Raw genomic sequence first — 13,114 nt, forward strand, 5'->3', positions numbered from 1 at the left:
GTTTTGTGGCCTCCAGATGGACTGCGCGCACACAAGGGGAGGTCTCGCCTTCCCGCCAAACTTTCCCGACGGGATGCTGGCACGGACCAGTGGAAACCAGAGAGCATTTCTCTCCGGGGCAGTAAATGAGAGGCTGAAGCTTGTGGAGTTCTTCTGTTATAATTAAGTTGGCCAGAAATTCACCTAAGGATACTAAATTCTGTACCTGACCCTCTAATTACAGCCAGAGGGATCAGGAGACAATTACTTTCCAAAATAGTCCTTGGCAGGCCAGAGGCCCGAGGCCGTGTCTCTGGCACATCTCAAACGTGCCAACCGAACGCTCCCAGCGCCGCTCAGCAGACTGAGGGCGGCCGAATCCCCGAGAAACCTGCAGGCGAACGTCAAGGGGCCCGGGATCCCCGGGAGCAGGGGCGCCCTCCTCTTCGCCCCCCATAAACCCAGCATGCCTGCCTGGTGACATCGGCCACCGGCCTAATTAAATCCTAACGGGCTAATGAAAAACACCCCTGCCGCCCGCCGAGTGTGAAGAACACATAGTACCTCCTTGGGCAGCCACCGCTGCCGCGGCCGCCGTGGCCACCGCGAGAGCAGAGGCCTTCCTGCCCGGGTCGGGGAAAGCGACACCCTCCAGGCTCCCACTTTTGGCGTCTTTCTTCTCCGTGGCCGTGACTGAGGCGGACGTCTCCATCTTAGCCGCTCATGGTCCTGGGTGACAGCCCTTGAAGAAAAAGACAAAGACGCTCAGCACCACTGACTGCCCCCAGACCCAGCCGGGAAACGCCGACCCAGATTCACGGCCGCCGCACGCTATGAAAGCTTAATTCTCTCATAATTGGGAAGGAGGGTTTAATTAATTTCGAGAATTATTAGTTCTGAGACTCATCTGGTCTTTTGAACGACCTCGCGGACAACAGCCGAGCGTCTGCGTTGCCTTCGACCCCAGATTTTTAAAAATCTGGGCAGCAAGTTCTACTTGGAGAAATGAAGTCAGGGGCAATGACCGCCAACTGGGCATCACAGGAAAATGAAAACAGAGTAACAATTCCTGAGTGGTCCTCAAAGAAAAGCCCTCTTTTAAAAAAATTTTTTTTCTAAGTTTATTTATTCTTGAGAGAGAGAGAGAGAGTGCAAGCAGGGGAGGGGGAGAGAGAGGGGGAGACACAGAATCCGAAGCAGGCTCCAGGCTCTGAGTTGTCAGCACAGAGCCCGATGTGGGGGCTCGAACTCACAAACCACGAGATCATGACCTGAGCCGAAGCCGGATGCTTAACCGACTGAGCCACCCAAGCGCCCCAGAAAAGCCTTCGCTTTTCCTGTTCCTTCCCTGCTCACCAGGAGCCGCCTCTCGTGTACTTGTGTATATGTGTATTCATTCATTCATTCATTCATTCAAACATTTTTTCACCATTTATGCACTAGCACATATTCGGTCAACATAGTTTTCAGCCCCTATTATGTATCAGGCATTCTGTCTGGTGCTGAAGGTACAGTCCACGGAGTTTACATTCTACCTGGCAGAGACATGGTATATGGGCCGGGGGGGCGGGGAGAGGTGGAATAAATGTATATTTAGCTTTAGTGAGAGGTAGTGTCAATAAAGCAAGCAAAGTGGAAGGACAGAGCAGGGCAGAGGGGCAGAGGGCCCGCCGCCTTCGTCTCTGAGGTTGGAACGGGGTGCCACGTGAATCTGCCATGGAAGCCCACGGCAGCCAGAGGGCAGAGGCAGGAGCCACAAAGGTGGATGGGCAGAGGCTGGCTCATCTGAGGAACAGCAAGGAGAGTGCAGGCTCTGGAAGGTTTTGAGCAGATGGGGTGTATGACAGGTCTCACGGGGGTATCGGGGTCACTCTGCTGCCGTGGGAGAGCAGATCTGGGGGAAGGGGAACTACCAGAGAGGCCCAGGAAGACGTGATGGTGGTCTGAGATGGTGAATGGCGGGGATCACAGACTTTCCAGGGCTTGGACCGGGATGCAGGGCACAGGTAATGAATGCTCCCTCTGCGGCTGAGTCCCGGGTCACAAGCAAGCCTTTCACTAATATGCCTCATCGCTGGCAGAAACTGCTAATCGAGCATTTGTTTCAAGTTACAGAATAGAGACACGAGCCAATCTTCTTAGAAGAAGAGGAGTAGTGTCACAGGTGGCTCAGATTTTTGGCTGACGACCTGGATGAATGAATGGCCGTGCCGTTGGCTGGGATGGGGTCCCACTGGGTGAGAAGCTGGTTTGGGGCAGAGATCAGGAGCTCAGTCTGGGCCATGTTAAGTTGGAGTGCCTATTAAATCGCGCAGAGGCTGTTGGAAACACAAGTTCAGAGCTCGGGGGAGAGGTAGAAGCTGGAGGGAGGAATATGACCACCACCGCGCAAGATCTCCGAGACAGAGGGTGGAAGCCAAGAGGAAAAGTTCCGGAAGAAAGTTCCAGAGCTGAAACATGGACATTCCAACATTTCCAGGAAAAGGAGAAGAAACCCGCCAAGGGGACTAAGCAGGAACTGCCAGCGGGAGAAAGGACGAAACGACCACCAGGGGAGCGTGGGGGGCCGGAAGCCAAGGCAGGAGTGAGACAGCCTGAAGAGGGGGAACAATCAGCTCCCTCCTAAGCTACTGAGAGATGGGAGACAGTGAAGCCTGAGGGCTGACCCGTTTCGGTCGCACGTGGCGACCAGGGTCCCTGAGTGGAGGTAGAAAAAACAGAGGCACAAACAATCTCGTCAGGAAGCTTTGCCGTAAAAGCCAAACATAACGCAACAACTGGAGAGTCCGGAGGTCCGCGGCGGCGGCGGCAGAAAAAGGAGGCGGGGCTGGTTCGCAGGCCGGTGGGAAGGGAAGGTTCTGGTAGGGAGCCCGTGGGTCACAGCAGGGCAGAGACCAAAGGCAGTGGTCAGCTCCATCCCCGGGGGCCTCGAGGTTAGATCCACATCTTCAGGTCCAGAATTTCATCTTGTTAGATCCGCACAAAACTGTCGTGTCTCGGTGGAAAATGGGAAAAGCCCAGAAAGACGGATGTGATGTATCAGAGACGGTCCACGGTCCTGCTGGCCTGCCAGGGGAAAACAACCCGCGTCCTGGACCGCCTGGTTTTGTCTGCACACACCGGCCTGTCCTGCTTCCTCAAACTTTCAAAACTCCCTGTTAAGAAAACCCAAGGCCGATGGGGGACAGAGAAATCTCCCTGCAGATTCTGGTGAGTTATGGGGTTTCCTTTGGCCCCGAGCCTTTTTGTGTCATCTGGCTATGGGAACCGCTCACCGGCGACATACCCCGGCCCGCCCCCGCTCCGCCTTCTCGGCCCCTTCAGCCCGGCCACCCGGCTGCACCAAACCCACATCTCACTGCATTCTTCCTCTGGCCAAGGCCGCGCTGAACCCCCGTGGCTTTTAAGTAAAGTCTTCCTGTAAACTCCCCTGCCCACATCTCCTTCCCACCCAGACAGGTGTGACTAGTCTAATCCTGTCCGCCACCAGGCCCCCACTCAAGCCATGCCACCCACCCGCAGTCCTTTGCCCTTTCTCTGCGGACCCCTACTCTTCCTTCAAGATGCCACTCGGATATCAGCTCCTCTGGGAAGCCCCCCAACTCCTCCCCAGTTCCAGTCACTTCTGCTTCGGGATTTCTGCACCAACCCAGCACCCTTAGGTTGTAATCATCACCTCCAGGTCAAGCTGACACAGGGCAAACGCTCAGAAACGCCTGGCAGAGAGAATGGACCTTTGTGGCAGGAAACCACAGCTCTTTGAAATGCAAGTGGTTTTGTGAACAGCCTGGGTTTTCCTCCCCAGAAGCTCAGGTAAAGGGATATTTAGGCCCAACGTTGAAACACACCTTGAATTTGGAAGTAAGGACAAAAATAACAATAACAGCTGGAACGACAAAACTTTAATAAGCATTTACCGTGTGCCAAACACCTTACGGGAGGGATCTCATTTAATCCTCACATTTTACATAGGAAGAAACCAACGCTCAGAGAAGTTGAGTAACTGGCTCTAAGACGCACGGTTAGAGGCGGCCGTGCCAGGCCTTGAGCCCAGGCTGTCTGGCCCCGAAGCCGTACTCTCAAGCACCACAGTGAGCTGTCCCTTGCGTAACGATGCAACAGTGCTAAGGGATTTACCCCGGAATCCCCTGGAAGGCATAAGGTAACCGTTGAGCCCTTCGGGTATGGGGAGCACTGTGCCAGGAGCCCAGGGGACCCAAGAAGCAAGTTTTGGCGTGGCTCCCCCCCTAGTCATATATCCAAGGTAGTGACACCGGTGGACAGAGACCACCAGTCAAGGGTGGGCCAAAGCTGAGGCTCTTTCGGGGCTGTGTGCAAACACCGCGACTGGGCTATGTGCCTGTCTGCTGGGGCCGTCCAGGGTAGGCGGTCGTACATTCATTCGCTAACCATTTACTCAACACTTCTTCACTGATGACCAGCTTCATGCCTCACCTGCACTAGGCTGGGAGCTGGCGAGGCCCTGCACGACCCCTAAATGAATTAGGTGTCCTTGCCCAGGGATTGGATACTCCCCCAACGTGTCACGGTTGTGACCTGCTACACCCCCACCTGGCTTCCTGCTTGACTGTGACCTCATCCAGGGCACGGCTGGGCCTTGCATCCCTAGGTCCCCGCTGAGCAGATACTCAGAACCCTTGCCGATGGGTAAGGTGGGCACAGGGAGCCAGGCCTGCGTCTGGAGGGCATGGGGCTCAGTGGACCAGAAACCAGCGGAGGACTCCGGGCGCCCACAGCGTCGGCGCATGAGACCAAACCCCAGCCCCAGCCCCAGTGCCGGGCTGGCAGACCCCCGAGGCATGGATCCAACCCTATCCGAATGCAGATGGGGAGACTGAGGCCAACAAGTCAGAACCTTCGGACTTTAGCGTCAGAGATCTCAAGAAAAGAAGGAGGCTCAAGAAGGGACGGTGTCAATTTGCTAAGGGACACGAGGAGACTCGAAGAGGAGCAGAAGCCTGCGGGTTTTCTTGGAGACCAGCAGCTGTAGCTCCTTGACGCCAGCCTCCTGCCCTGTTCTGCTGGCAGAGTGGGTGTCACCAACCCAGTGCTTACAGAGGAGGAAGTGAGCCCCCCGGGGCCACTTTCCACGGAGGGAAGAGGGCCAGGGCCCCGGAGAGTATTGCCGCGTGAAGCCTCAGGGTATGGCCAGCACAGGACCAGGGTGAACAGCGCACAGGAGGAAAGGGTATTTATTGAGATTCCCACTCTCGACTGCCTTCTGTGGCCCAGGAACAGATGTGCACACAGAAGCCCTGGGGTTCCACGGATACCCACGGGGGACCGACCCAGCCAGGGGGAGCGCAGACAGTCCCCCCCGCCCCCCCCCCCGTGCCACGGGCATGGTCTTCGGCACATCAGCCGCTGCCCTCTGCTTCCCTCCCCTCCCAGGAGAGGAAGGCCATAGACAGAGCCAAGAGGCTGCGTAAATCACGGGAATTAGCGGGATTAGCACAATTTCTGGGTAAACACCAGGCGCCCAGGGTCCCAGGCAGCCACTTTCACTCCCTGAAGCTCCTCCGAGCCTTGTCAACAAGCTCACCTGGGCCCCCAGAGGCCATCTGGGGACAGCAGCGGGGGGGCCGGGAGGGGGGGCGGCCCACACCTCAGCTGGGGGGGGGTGCCACGGTCTGTGCCGAAATCCCACGGGCCCCACCAAAGGCTCCACAACAGAAGGGGCTGGGAGCACAGCACTCGCCAGGGGGAGGAGGAGAGGCAATACCCCCACTGCACCTGGGGAAGTCACAGTGCTCTAGCGTGTTCGAACAACTCCCCAGAGGACATGTAACCACACTGCCCAGGTTCTGCTAAGGAAAGGGGACGTGCTGGACCCGAGGCCAGGAGGAGCCCCTTTGCACTAGTCACCTGCCCTCGAGGGCCTCGGCACCTCTCGGGGGTCCTGGCATCCCCGAGAAGCCCTGCAGGCATCCCTGGACCCTCTCCCTGAGACTCTAATTCCACAGGTCCTGGCAGAAGGTCAGGGACAAAATATGACATTCTGTAAAAAGTTCCATGGGTATTTGTGATGCACAGACGGGTTTAGAGAAACCTTCACGGGGGTGCCACTTAGAAGGTGGCTTCCAGATCATTTACAAATTATTCTAAATAATTTACAAGTTCCAGTTAATGCAAGGCTGCATGACCCCGAGGGAAAAAATACATTTTTACCTCTGCTAACTTGGAAGTGGAAGTTGGTGTCCCTCAGGCACGGGCATGGACGAGCCACAGTGCCTCTGAGCCTGCCACCGGCACACGTCACAGATGTGTTCATGCCATGGCATAGAGCATCACCTGTGCTCACCACAGCTTAAGGTCACCATTAGACCCCAGTGACCTTGCAGCCTGAGCCGGCAAGGGAGCCCACGCATGACTATAGCACAGACGTGGCGCCTTTTACATTTGGTTATTGCTTTCAATAGCATCGGTTTCTCCCGTAACCCACCCCATGTGTTTTTATTCTCTGCATTTTATTCTCTGCGTTCTATGTTTTTACTCTATGCATCCTCATTCCGAGGAGGGGTCCACGGCACAGAAGAGGTTAAGAACTCTCAGGGAAAGGACTAGCCTGAAGAATAAATTAATAATCAGAGCAGAATGAGCGAATCACTCCGAAACCTGCAATCCCAGACACCCTCCCGCCACCTGGCTGCTTTGAACTCCTCTAACGAGTGAGTCACAGGAATTAGAGCGTCTTCCCCGGGCGAAATCAATCTCCAGGAGAGAGATGAAACCTTGCCTCCCGGCCCTCGCAGCCACCTCGGGGCCGTGGGGTTCTCACCTCCTCTGATCTCGGCCGTGCCGCGTGTGCACCCAGACCCCACACGCGGGGACACGCAAGGGCACACGCAGCAACCACGACCACATGCACAGCCACACGCGTGCACAAGCACCCGGTCACACGTGCACAGATGATCCCATACCACACACACACGCATTCACACACACAGCCACACGCAGCACACACAGTTACATGCAGAGACACACAGACCCACACACACAAATACACCGGAGATAATAAGTACCTGCCCTGCCTTGATCGGACTTATTTTTAAGATCAAATGAGATAAAACAGGTGAAATTTCCCGAAGTGAAAGACGCACTGTCAGTGCAGCAAAGATTAAAGATAATGATAATTACAAGCTCGTTATGACTCAAAAGAGACCGGCAGACTCCCCCGCCCCAGTTGTGGCCCCAAGGTCCTGAGGCCGCGTCCTGTACCCGCCCCGAGTGACCGAGAACCAGACATTGGCTCTCCTATCACTTGGGCACTGCCATCTGGACCCAGGGAGTGCCAGTCCAAGACCACAGGGCAGAGGCCAGCCACACAACTGACTCTCCAGGTGGGAGGCATGAGGATGTGTACGTCCTCGCAGCCCCACTGCCCTACCTGGGCCCAAACTGACACTTACTCCCCCCGTCTTGTAGGGGAAGAGGGAGTGGGTGGGGTGAGCGTTCCCCAGGACTATACCAAGCCGGGAACCCCCTGCTTGCCCTTCACAGCAGGAGATAAAATAATCCTATTTTAAAACAGGTATGCATTTTATTCTCCCAGCATGAGACGTGCGTAGGCTTGGACCAGCGCAGTCCACATCAGCTGTGTGTCTTTGGCGGTGTTACGTCCCCTCTCTGAGCTCCGTTTCCTCCCCTGGAACACGGAGTCTCCTTCCTACCTCCCAGGGTGGTTGAGAGGACAGTCAACCTTCCCAGGATGGTTGTTAACACAAGTGACAGCAGCAGCCCCACAAACACTGGGTCCCCGGTGGGGGCTGGCCAGGCAGGGGAACCTCTGCAGGCAGGCACTCGTCTCCAAGAAGACATCACCTGCCTGCAGTGGCCCAGGGTGGCAGCTGGGGCTTCTGCGTACTTGCACCTGCCTGTAGGACCTCAGGCCTAAGCTGCATCTGCTTCTGCCTTCTCTGTCCACCTGCCTTGTCTCTGCATGTGGGCTCAGAGCCTCTGCGACACAGCTCCACTGGGACCCAGCAAGCAGCAAACCATCTCTAACAAAACCCAGACGAGGGGCTCCAGGCCTGGGTCCAGGCTGGAGATGTGACTGACTTCCCACCACCAGAGGGGGTGGGGGAAGACACAGCCATGCCTCTGCCCTGTCCCTTGGCTCCTCCCTCTTCCGGTGACTTGGGGAGGACCACACACTCCTGCCTGGGCTGGCCCCCTGGTACCATCCTGGCCGGCGGTGCCCACAGGCCCCTGGGGGAGAGCAATCTTGGAAGGGGAAATCAGAGCCGGCAGGAGATCCCTGGGACCCTGCCCTGGTCAGATATGGGATAAGAGGCCAGACCATGGGGTCCCAGCTCCCTGAGCCCGTGGACAGTGAGAGGTCGTACAGTCCCTCCCAAGGTGATCGGGAACCTCGCACGTATCAATGCGCGCAGGGTGCCGGCACGCGGTAGCTGTTCCTTACCAGGCACAGACACCTGTCTCCACGTGCGTGTGGCACATACTGTCCAGCCTGCTGCTGGGTGCACTGTGCGGACAGCAAAAGAGGACACAACTGGAAAAAAAAAAGCGTTCTTCTAGAACCCCCGCCCTCCCCACGGATACACCATGTGGGGCTCTCGCTACTTACTATGTGGCACAGAGGAAGAAGAGTCCCTCAAACTGCTCCATCATTCCTTGGTCCCCTGCTCTGCCCAGCAGCGTCCCACCTACTAGGAGCCACATTACCGGAGAAAGGAAAGATCAGAAGCTTCCAGCACCTGTAGGTGCCCACACGAGGAGAGCTCCTCTCGTCGCGTGATCACAGTGCCAGCCACCGTAACCCTTGAGGGGCCGATGTGATCCTTGCTTTACAATGAAACCCAGGCCCAGAGAGGGTGAGCAACCTGCCCAAAGGCACAGAGTTAACACGTAGCAGCACTGCTGTTCCAATGCAGGCCCGTCGGATTCTGAAGGCCACACGTTTTTTTACTCCAACCAAATCTGCTGAGTGTGTCGATGCCCGCCACGTGCAAGGAATATCACAGAGGGGTCAAAAGGCACAAAGCAGTTTATAGAGTTCACCGAAGGCTAAGCCGGTCTGTGACAAATGCCAAGTAAGTAGCAGGGACTTTCGGGCCGGAGAAGCTCAGGGCTACTGACTGGGGACGTCAGAGGGGGCTTACAGATGACCACAGATCTGCCTTGTGGCTTCAAGACAGGGAATGAAAGGTCTTGACCTTGGCCTGCAGAGGGGACAGGGAAGGGCACTCCAGGGGCAGGGAATGAATGGCCTGGGCATGTGCTCTGGGCACACTGTGGGCAGAGAAGAAAAAGACAGGGGAGCATTCGCACAGGGAGAGAGGAGCAAGGGACAGACCAGGTGGAGGGGGAGCTGCAGGCCCTGACAGGGTCTCTGGGAAGGGCAGGCCAGAGGGAGACAGGTTTAGGAAGAATGCACTTCCTTGCTTCCTGGGTCTCGAACCCACTTTGGCCATGCAACAGGGCCAGCCCGGCTCCCACCAACCATCCCAGCTGCTTCCAGAGGCTTCAGACTAGAGGCCTGAAAAGCTGGGGGATGGGGGCAAAACCCTCACCCTCCCGTCATGGCCAGGGTGGGGCACCAGGCAAACATCACTCTCCTAGCGGGTGCACCTGCTTCTTTATCACTCCTCGAATGGATTTTTCCAAGTACGAAAGCTCCCTAATATGCCCAGCCCCTGGGCTCGCTGGCTTTCAGGAAAACAGATAATTAACCCTAATTCACTGACTTGCTGGGCCAGAACGGCAGCCAGGGAGGGCCCTGATGGGAAATGCGGGCCCCTGCTGGGGCAGCCAGCCTCAGATAAGGAGAGATGGGTATCAGGACTGGAGCTGGGCAAGAGGCTTTTTTTTTTTTTTTCCCCTGGGAAGATACGGGTAAGAGCTACTTCGTGATTGACACTTCAGATGGCATCGAAATGGCCTTTCGCTTGCATTTGGGTTTTTTCCCTCAAAGTACCAGGTCATGTCCATGCCCCCTGGCCTTGCATCATCCCCATGCTGTCCTGCCCAGAACATTCTTTCCTCTCTGCTCTACACAAGGAAGCCGTGCTGTAAAACCCAGGAAGCCTGCCCTAATGGACTCCCACCCAGGGTCCTGCTCAGACCCAACCAACCTCCCCGTGCTGCTTCTGAAACTTTCACAACACTCCCCGCTCATATCCGCTGCAGGCACGTGCAGAGGGAGCAGGCTGAGCGAGGACTCTGGAGAAAACTGACCACATTAGAATCCCAGCAACACGTCGAGCTACGGACAAGAACATACTTCTCACTGAGCCTCAGTTTTCCCATCTGTGTAATGGGGGTGACACAGCACCTCCCTCAAGGTAAGGATCAGAAGCACATGCGTGCCCCAGCTCAAACGAACATTCGTTGCAGTATCCTGTCAGCCCAGGCAAGCCTGCCCGCCTGCGGCAGGAAGACCCGTCCCGGGCCGGGCTGGGGGGCCAACCCACCCACAGGAGGGGCTGTCAGGGACTGGACGAGGCGGCCCCGTCACAGCCCCTTCCTCTCTCTCCCTCTACACACCCAAGTGCCTGTGCCTCTGGGGTCTCACGTGCAAGCTCTCAGGTTGGCACCTTTGTGTAATGTGCCATCCTGCTTGACTGCAAAGGCCTATGGTCCGTCCCCTTCCTCCGTGTCGAAGTCCACCTCCATGGAGAGCAGCAGAAGCTCCGGAGGACCGGGGTCTCTCTCTCACCCCCGCCCCCCCGCCCCCAACCAGCACAGCGCCAGCAGAGGCAAGCTCCCAACTTGGCTCCCATGAGGAGGCCGCCGTCTGCGAGGCGGACAAGGGGCCCGCTGTGCGGCCGCCCCGCCAGACCCAGATATTTTAACAGCTGCATTGTGTGTTTCTGAGGCGCAATTCCTGAGCGGGGAAGAAAAACAAGCTTCGCCTCTGCCCCAAGGAGGGAAAACAGACTGCCCCGGGCAGGCTGCAGGCAGGGGAGAAGGGCTCCGTGGGGGCCCAGGGCTGCAGAGGGCATGACCGGGAACAGGCCTGACACACAGCAGCTGCGGGCAGCAGGGCCCCCCGTGTGGACCCCCTTCGCCCAAGACTTGGGGAGGGAAGACAGGGACAGAGGCCCAGCAAGTGGAGTAAATCCCCCGAAGGAAGCTCTGAGAAGGGAAAAGAGAACGGGAAAGGCAGGAGGGGGGTGCCTACAGGATAAGGTACAAATCCCCACCAAGGCCCCACCTTGGGATTTACCCACCTGCAATGCTATTTCCCCAGAGCCTCTCCTGCTGAGCACCCCCCCCACACACCTAGGTTAGGGGTCAGTCCTAACTCACGCCCTCTGAGGTCCAGTTCCCATATTGCTTTCCCATATTGTTTCCACGTCTGTTTCCCCTTTACGCTCACCCCAGATGCAGACGCATCCACGTTTGATCCTGACTCAATGCACAAATGCTCCCTGGCACGGAGGCCTGCGGGACTCCCCTCCCCTCCCCTCTCTTGGCTTCCCCCCAGGCCTCGATCCCCACAGGGCCAGGGCTGCGCCGGGGACCCATCAGCACTCTGGGGATGACGGGCAGGGAGCCAGGTGGAAGATGAGCAGAGGCTGGCTCAGGTCAGGGGCAGGTGCTGGAATCAACTCGTAATGTCTGCGGACGCCAGCACTGCCAGGGAAAGTCTTCAGGGCAAAACCGCTTCGGGCATGTGAATGCACTCCTTTCCTTAAAGTATAAACTCCTTGAGCTTTTTGGCTTTCGGTTTGGAGGGGGCGAAGGTGCAACTGTCTTCGGTCGCCCTGAATCTGAGTTCATTCAACACTAGCCACTTCCACCAGGCTGTCTCCCTTCAACCGCAAGATCCAAGTCGTATACCTGAGGCGCACTGGTGGAGAAGTCAGTGCCAGGTCTACCCTGGTCCCAAAGATCGGCCCCCTGGGTCTGTCTCCAAAAAAAGGGTTGGAGATGCCATCGCCAAGGCAACTGGTGACTGGAAGGGTCTACAGATTACGGTGAAACTGACCATTCAGAACAGACAGCCCCAGACTGAAGTGGCACCTTCCTGCCTCTGCCCTGATTATCAAAGCCCTCAAGGAACCACCAAGAGACAGAAAGGAGCAGAAAACAGTAAGCACGGTGGAAATATCACTTTTGATGAGAGCGTCAACATTGCCCAACAGATGCGGCACCGATCTTTAGCCGGAGAACTCTCTGGAACCATTAAAGAGATCCCGGGGACTGCCCAGTCCGTGGGCTGCAATGCTGATGGCCGCCACCCTCATGACATCATAGATGACATCAATAGTGATGCGGTGAATGCCCAGCTAGTGAACAATAACAACAGCGGAAAATATCTCGATGAAGGATCATTTGGCAACCAATGGAAACAAACGAACGAAATAAACTAAGCTCCTTGAGCACAAAGACTTTGCTCCACATAGTGTGTAGCCCCCAAGTCGATAAATTACTGCGCACCTACTGTGTGTGGGCACACACCATTCTCAAGGCAAGTACAAAATCAAGTGTTTTCTGCTTAAAGGGTGCTACGTGAGTCGTCACACACTCAGAGGCGCTATTTTCTCCAAGTGGAATTGTAGGCCAGGGAGTGGCGTTTTGGGGTCAGAGACGTGGTGTGGGTGGCTTTTCCACATCCTTCCAGTCATCACCCAGATCACAGCCTCTAGAAGATCGGGGGACCCAGGCCTTCACGCAGATCGGGGGGCGAATCTCACTTCTTCAAACACCTTGACATAAGTGACCCAAGTCACAAGGCTGTCCTGAGGAGGGGACTGGGCAGTGATGGACCCCCACCGGCGGTTCTGGGCTGGCTTTGGGGAAAGGAAGCTCTGTTTGTCCACTGCTGCCCCTTGGAGCTTAGGGATGGGCTCTGGGGTTTGCTGAGTTGGTTCAGAGTGAAAAGAACCTACATCTGGGGTCCCTGGTGGCTCAGTCAGTTGAGCGTCCGACTCTTGATTTCAGCTCAGGTCATGATCCCAGGGTCGTGGAGCCCTGTGACGGGCTCTGTGCTAAGCATGGGGCCTGTTTGGGATTCTCTCTCTCCCTCTCTCAAAATAACTAAATAAACATTAAAAAGAAAGAAACAGGGGCACCTGGGTGGCCCAGTCGGTTGACCATCCGACTTCAGCTCAGGTCATGATCTCACAGTCCGTGCGTTCGAGCCCCG

At 56.5% G+C, this 13,114-nt stretch overlaps 1 protein-coding gene and 1 pseudogene across 4 annotated transcripts in view; one reads left to right on the forward strand and one right to left on the reverse strand.

Annotated features, from left to right (window-relative positions):
• The window catches only part of GLI2 (GLI family zinc finger 2), a 259,507-nt gene that overhangs the window by 188,235 nt on the left and 58,158 nt on the right, over positions 1-13,114 (reverse strand). For 3 of the 4 annotated variants that reach the window (XM_023259244.2, XM_045033636.1, XM_045033635.1), the window contains one exon: positions 544-721. In XM_023259244.2, coding sequence (XP_023115012.2) covers positions 544-691 — 148 coding nt within the window. In that variant the 5' untranslated portion in view covers positions 692-721. Of the gene's footprint in view, positions 1-543; positions 722-13,114 lie in introns of those variants that run through there. The other variant, XM_045033638.1, reaches the window with a different exon arrangement.
• On the forward strand, positions 11,580-12,338 carry LOC101101655 (annotated as a pseudogene).

Source organism: Felis catus, chromosome C1 (genome assembly GCF_018350175.1).
Source record: "Felis catus isolate Fca126 chromosome C1, F.catus_Fca126_mat1.0, whole genome shotgun sequence".
Taxonomy (NCBI): Eukaryota; Metazoa; Chordata; class Mammalia; order Carnivora; family Felidae; genus Felis; species Felis catus.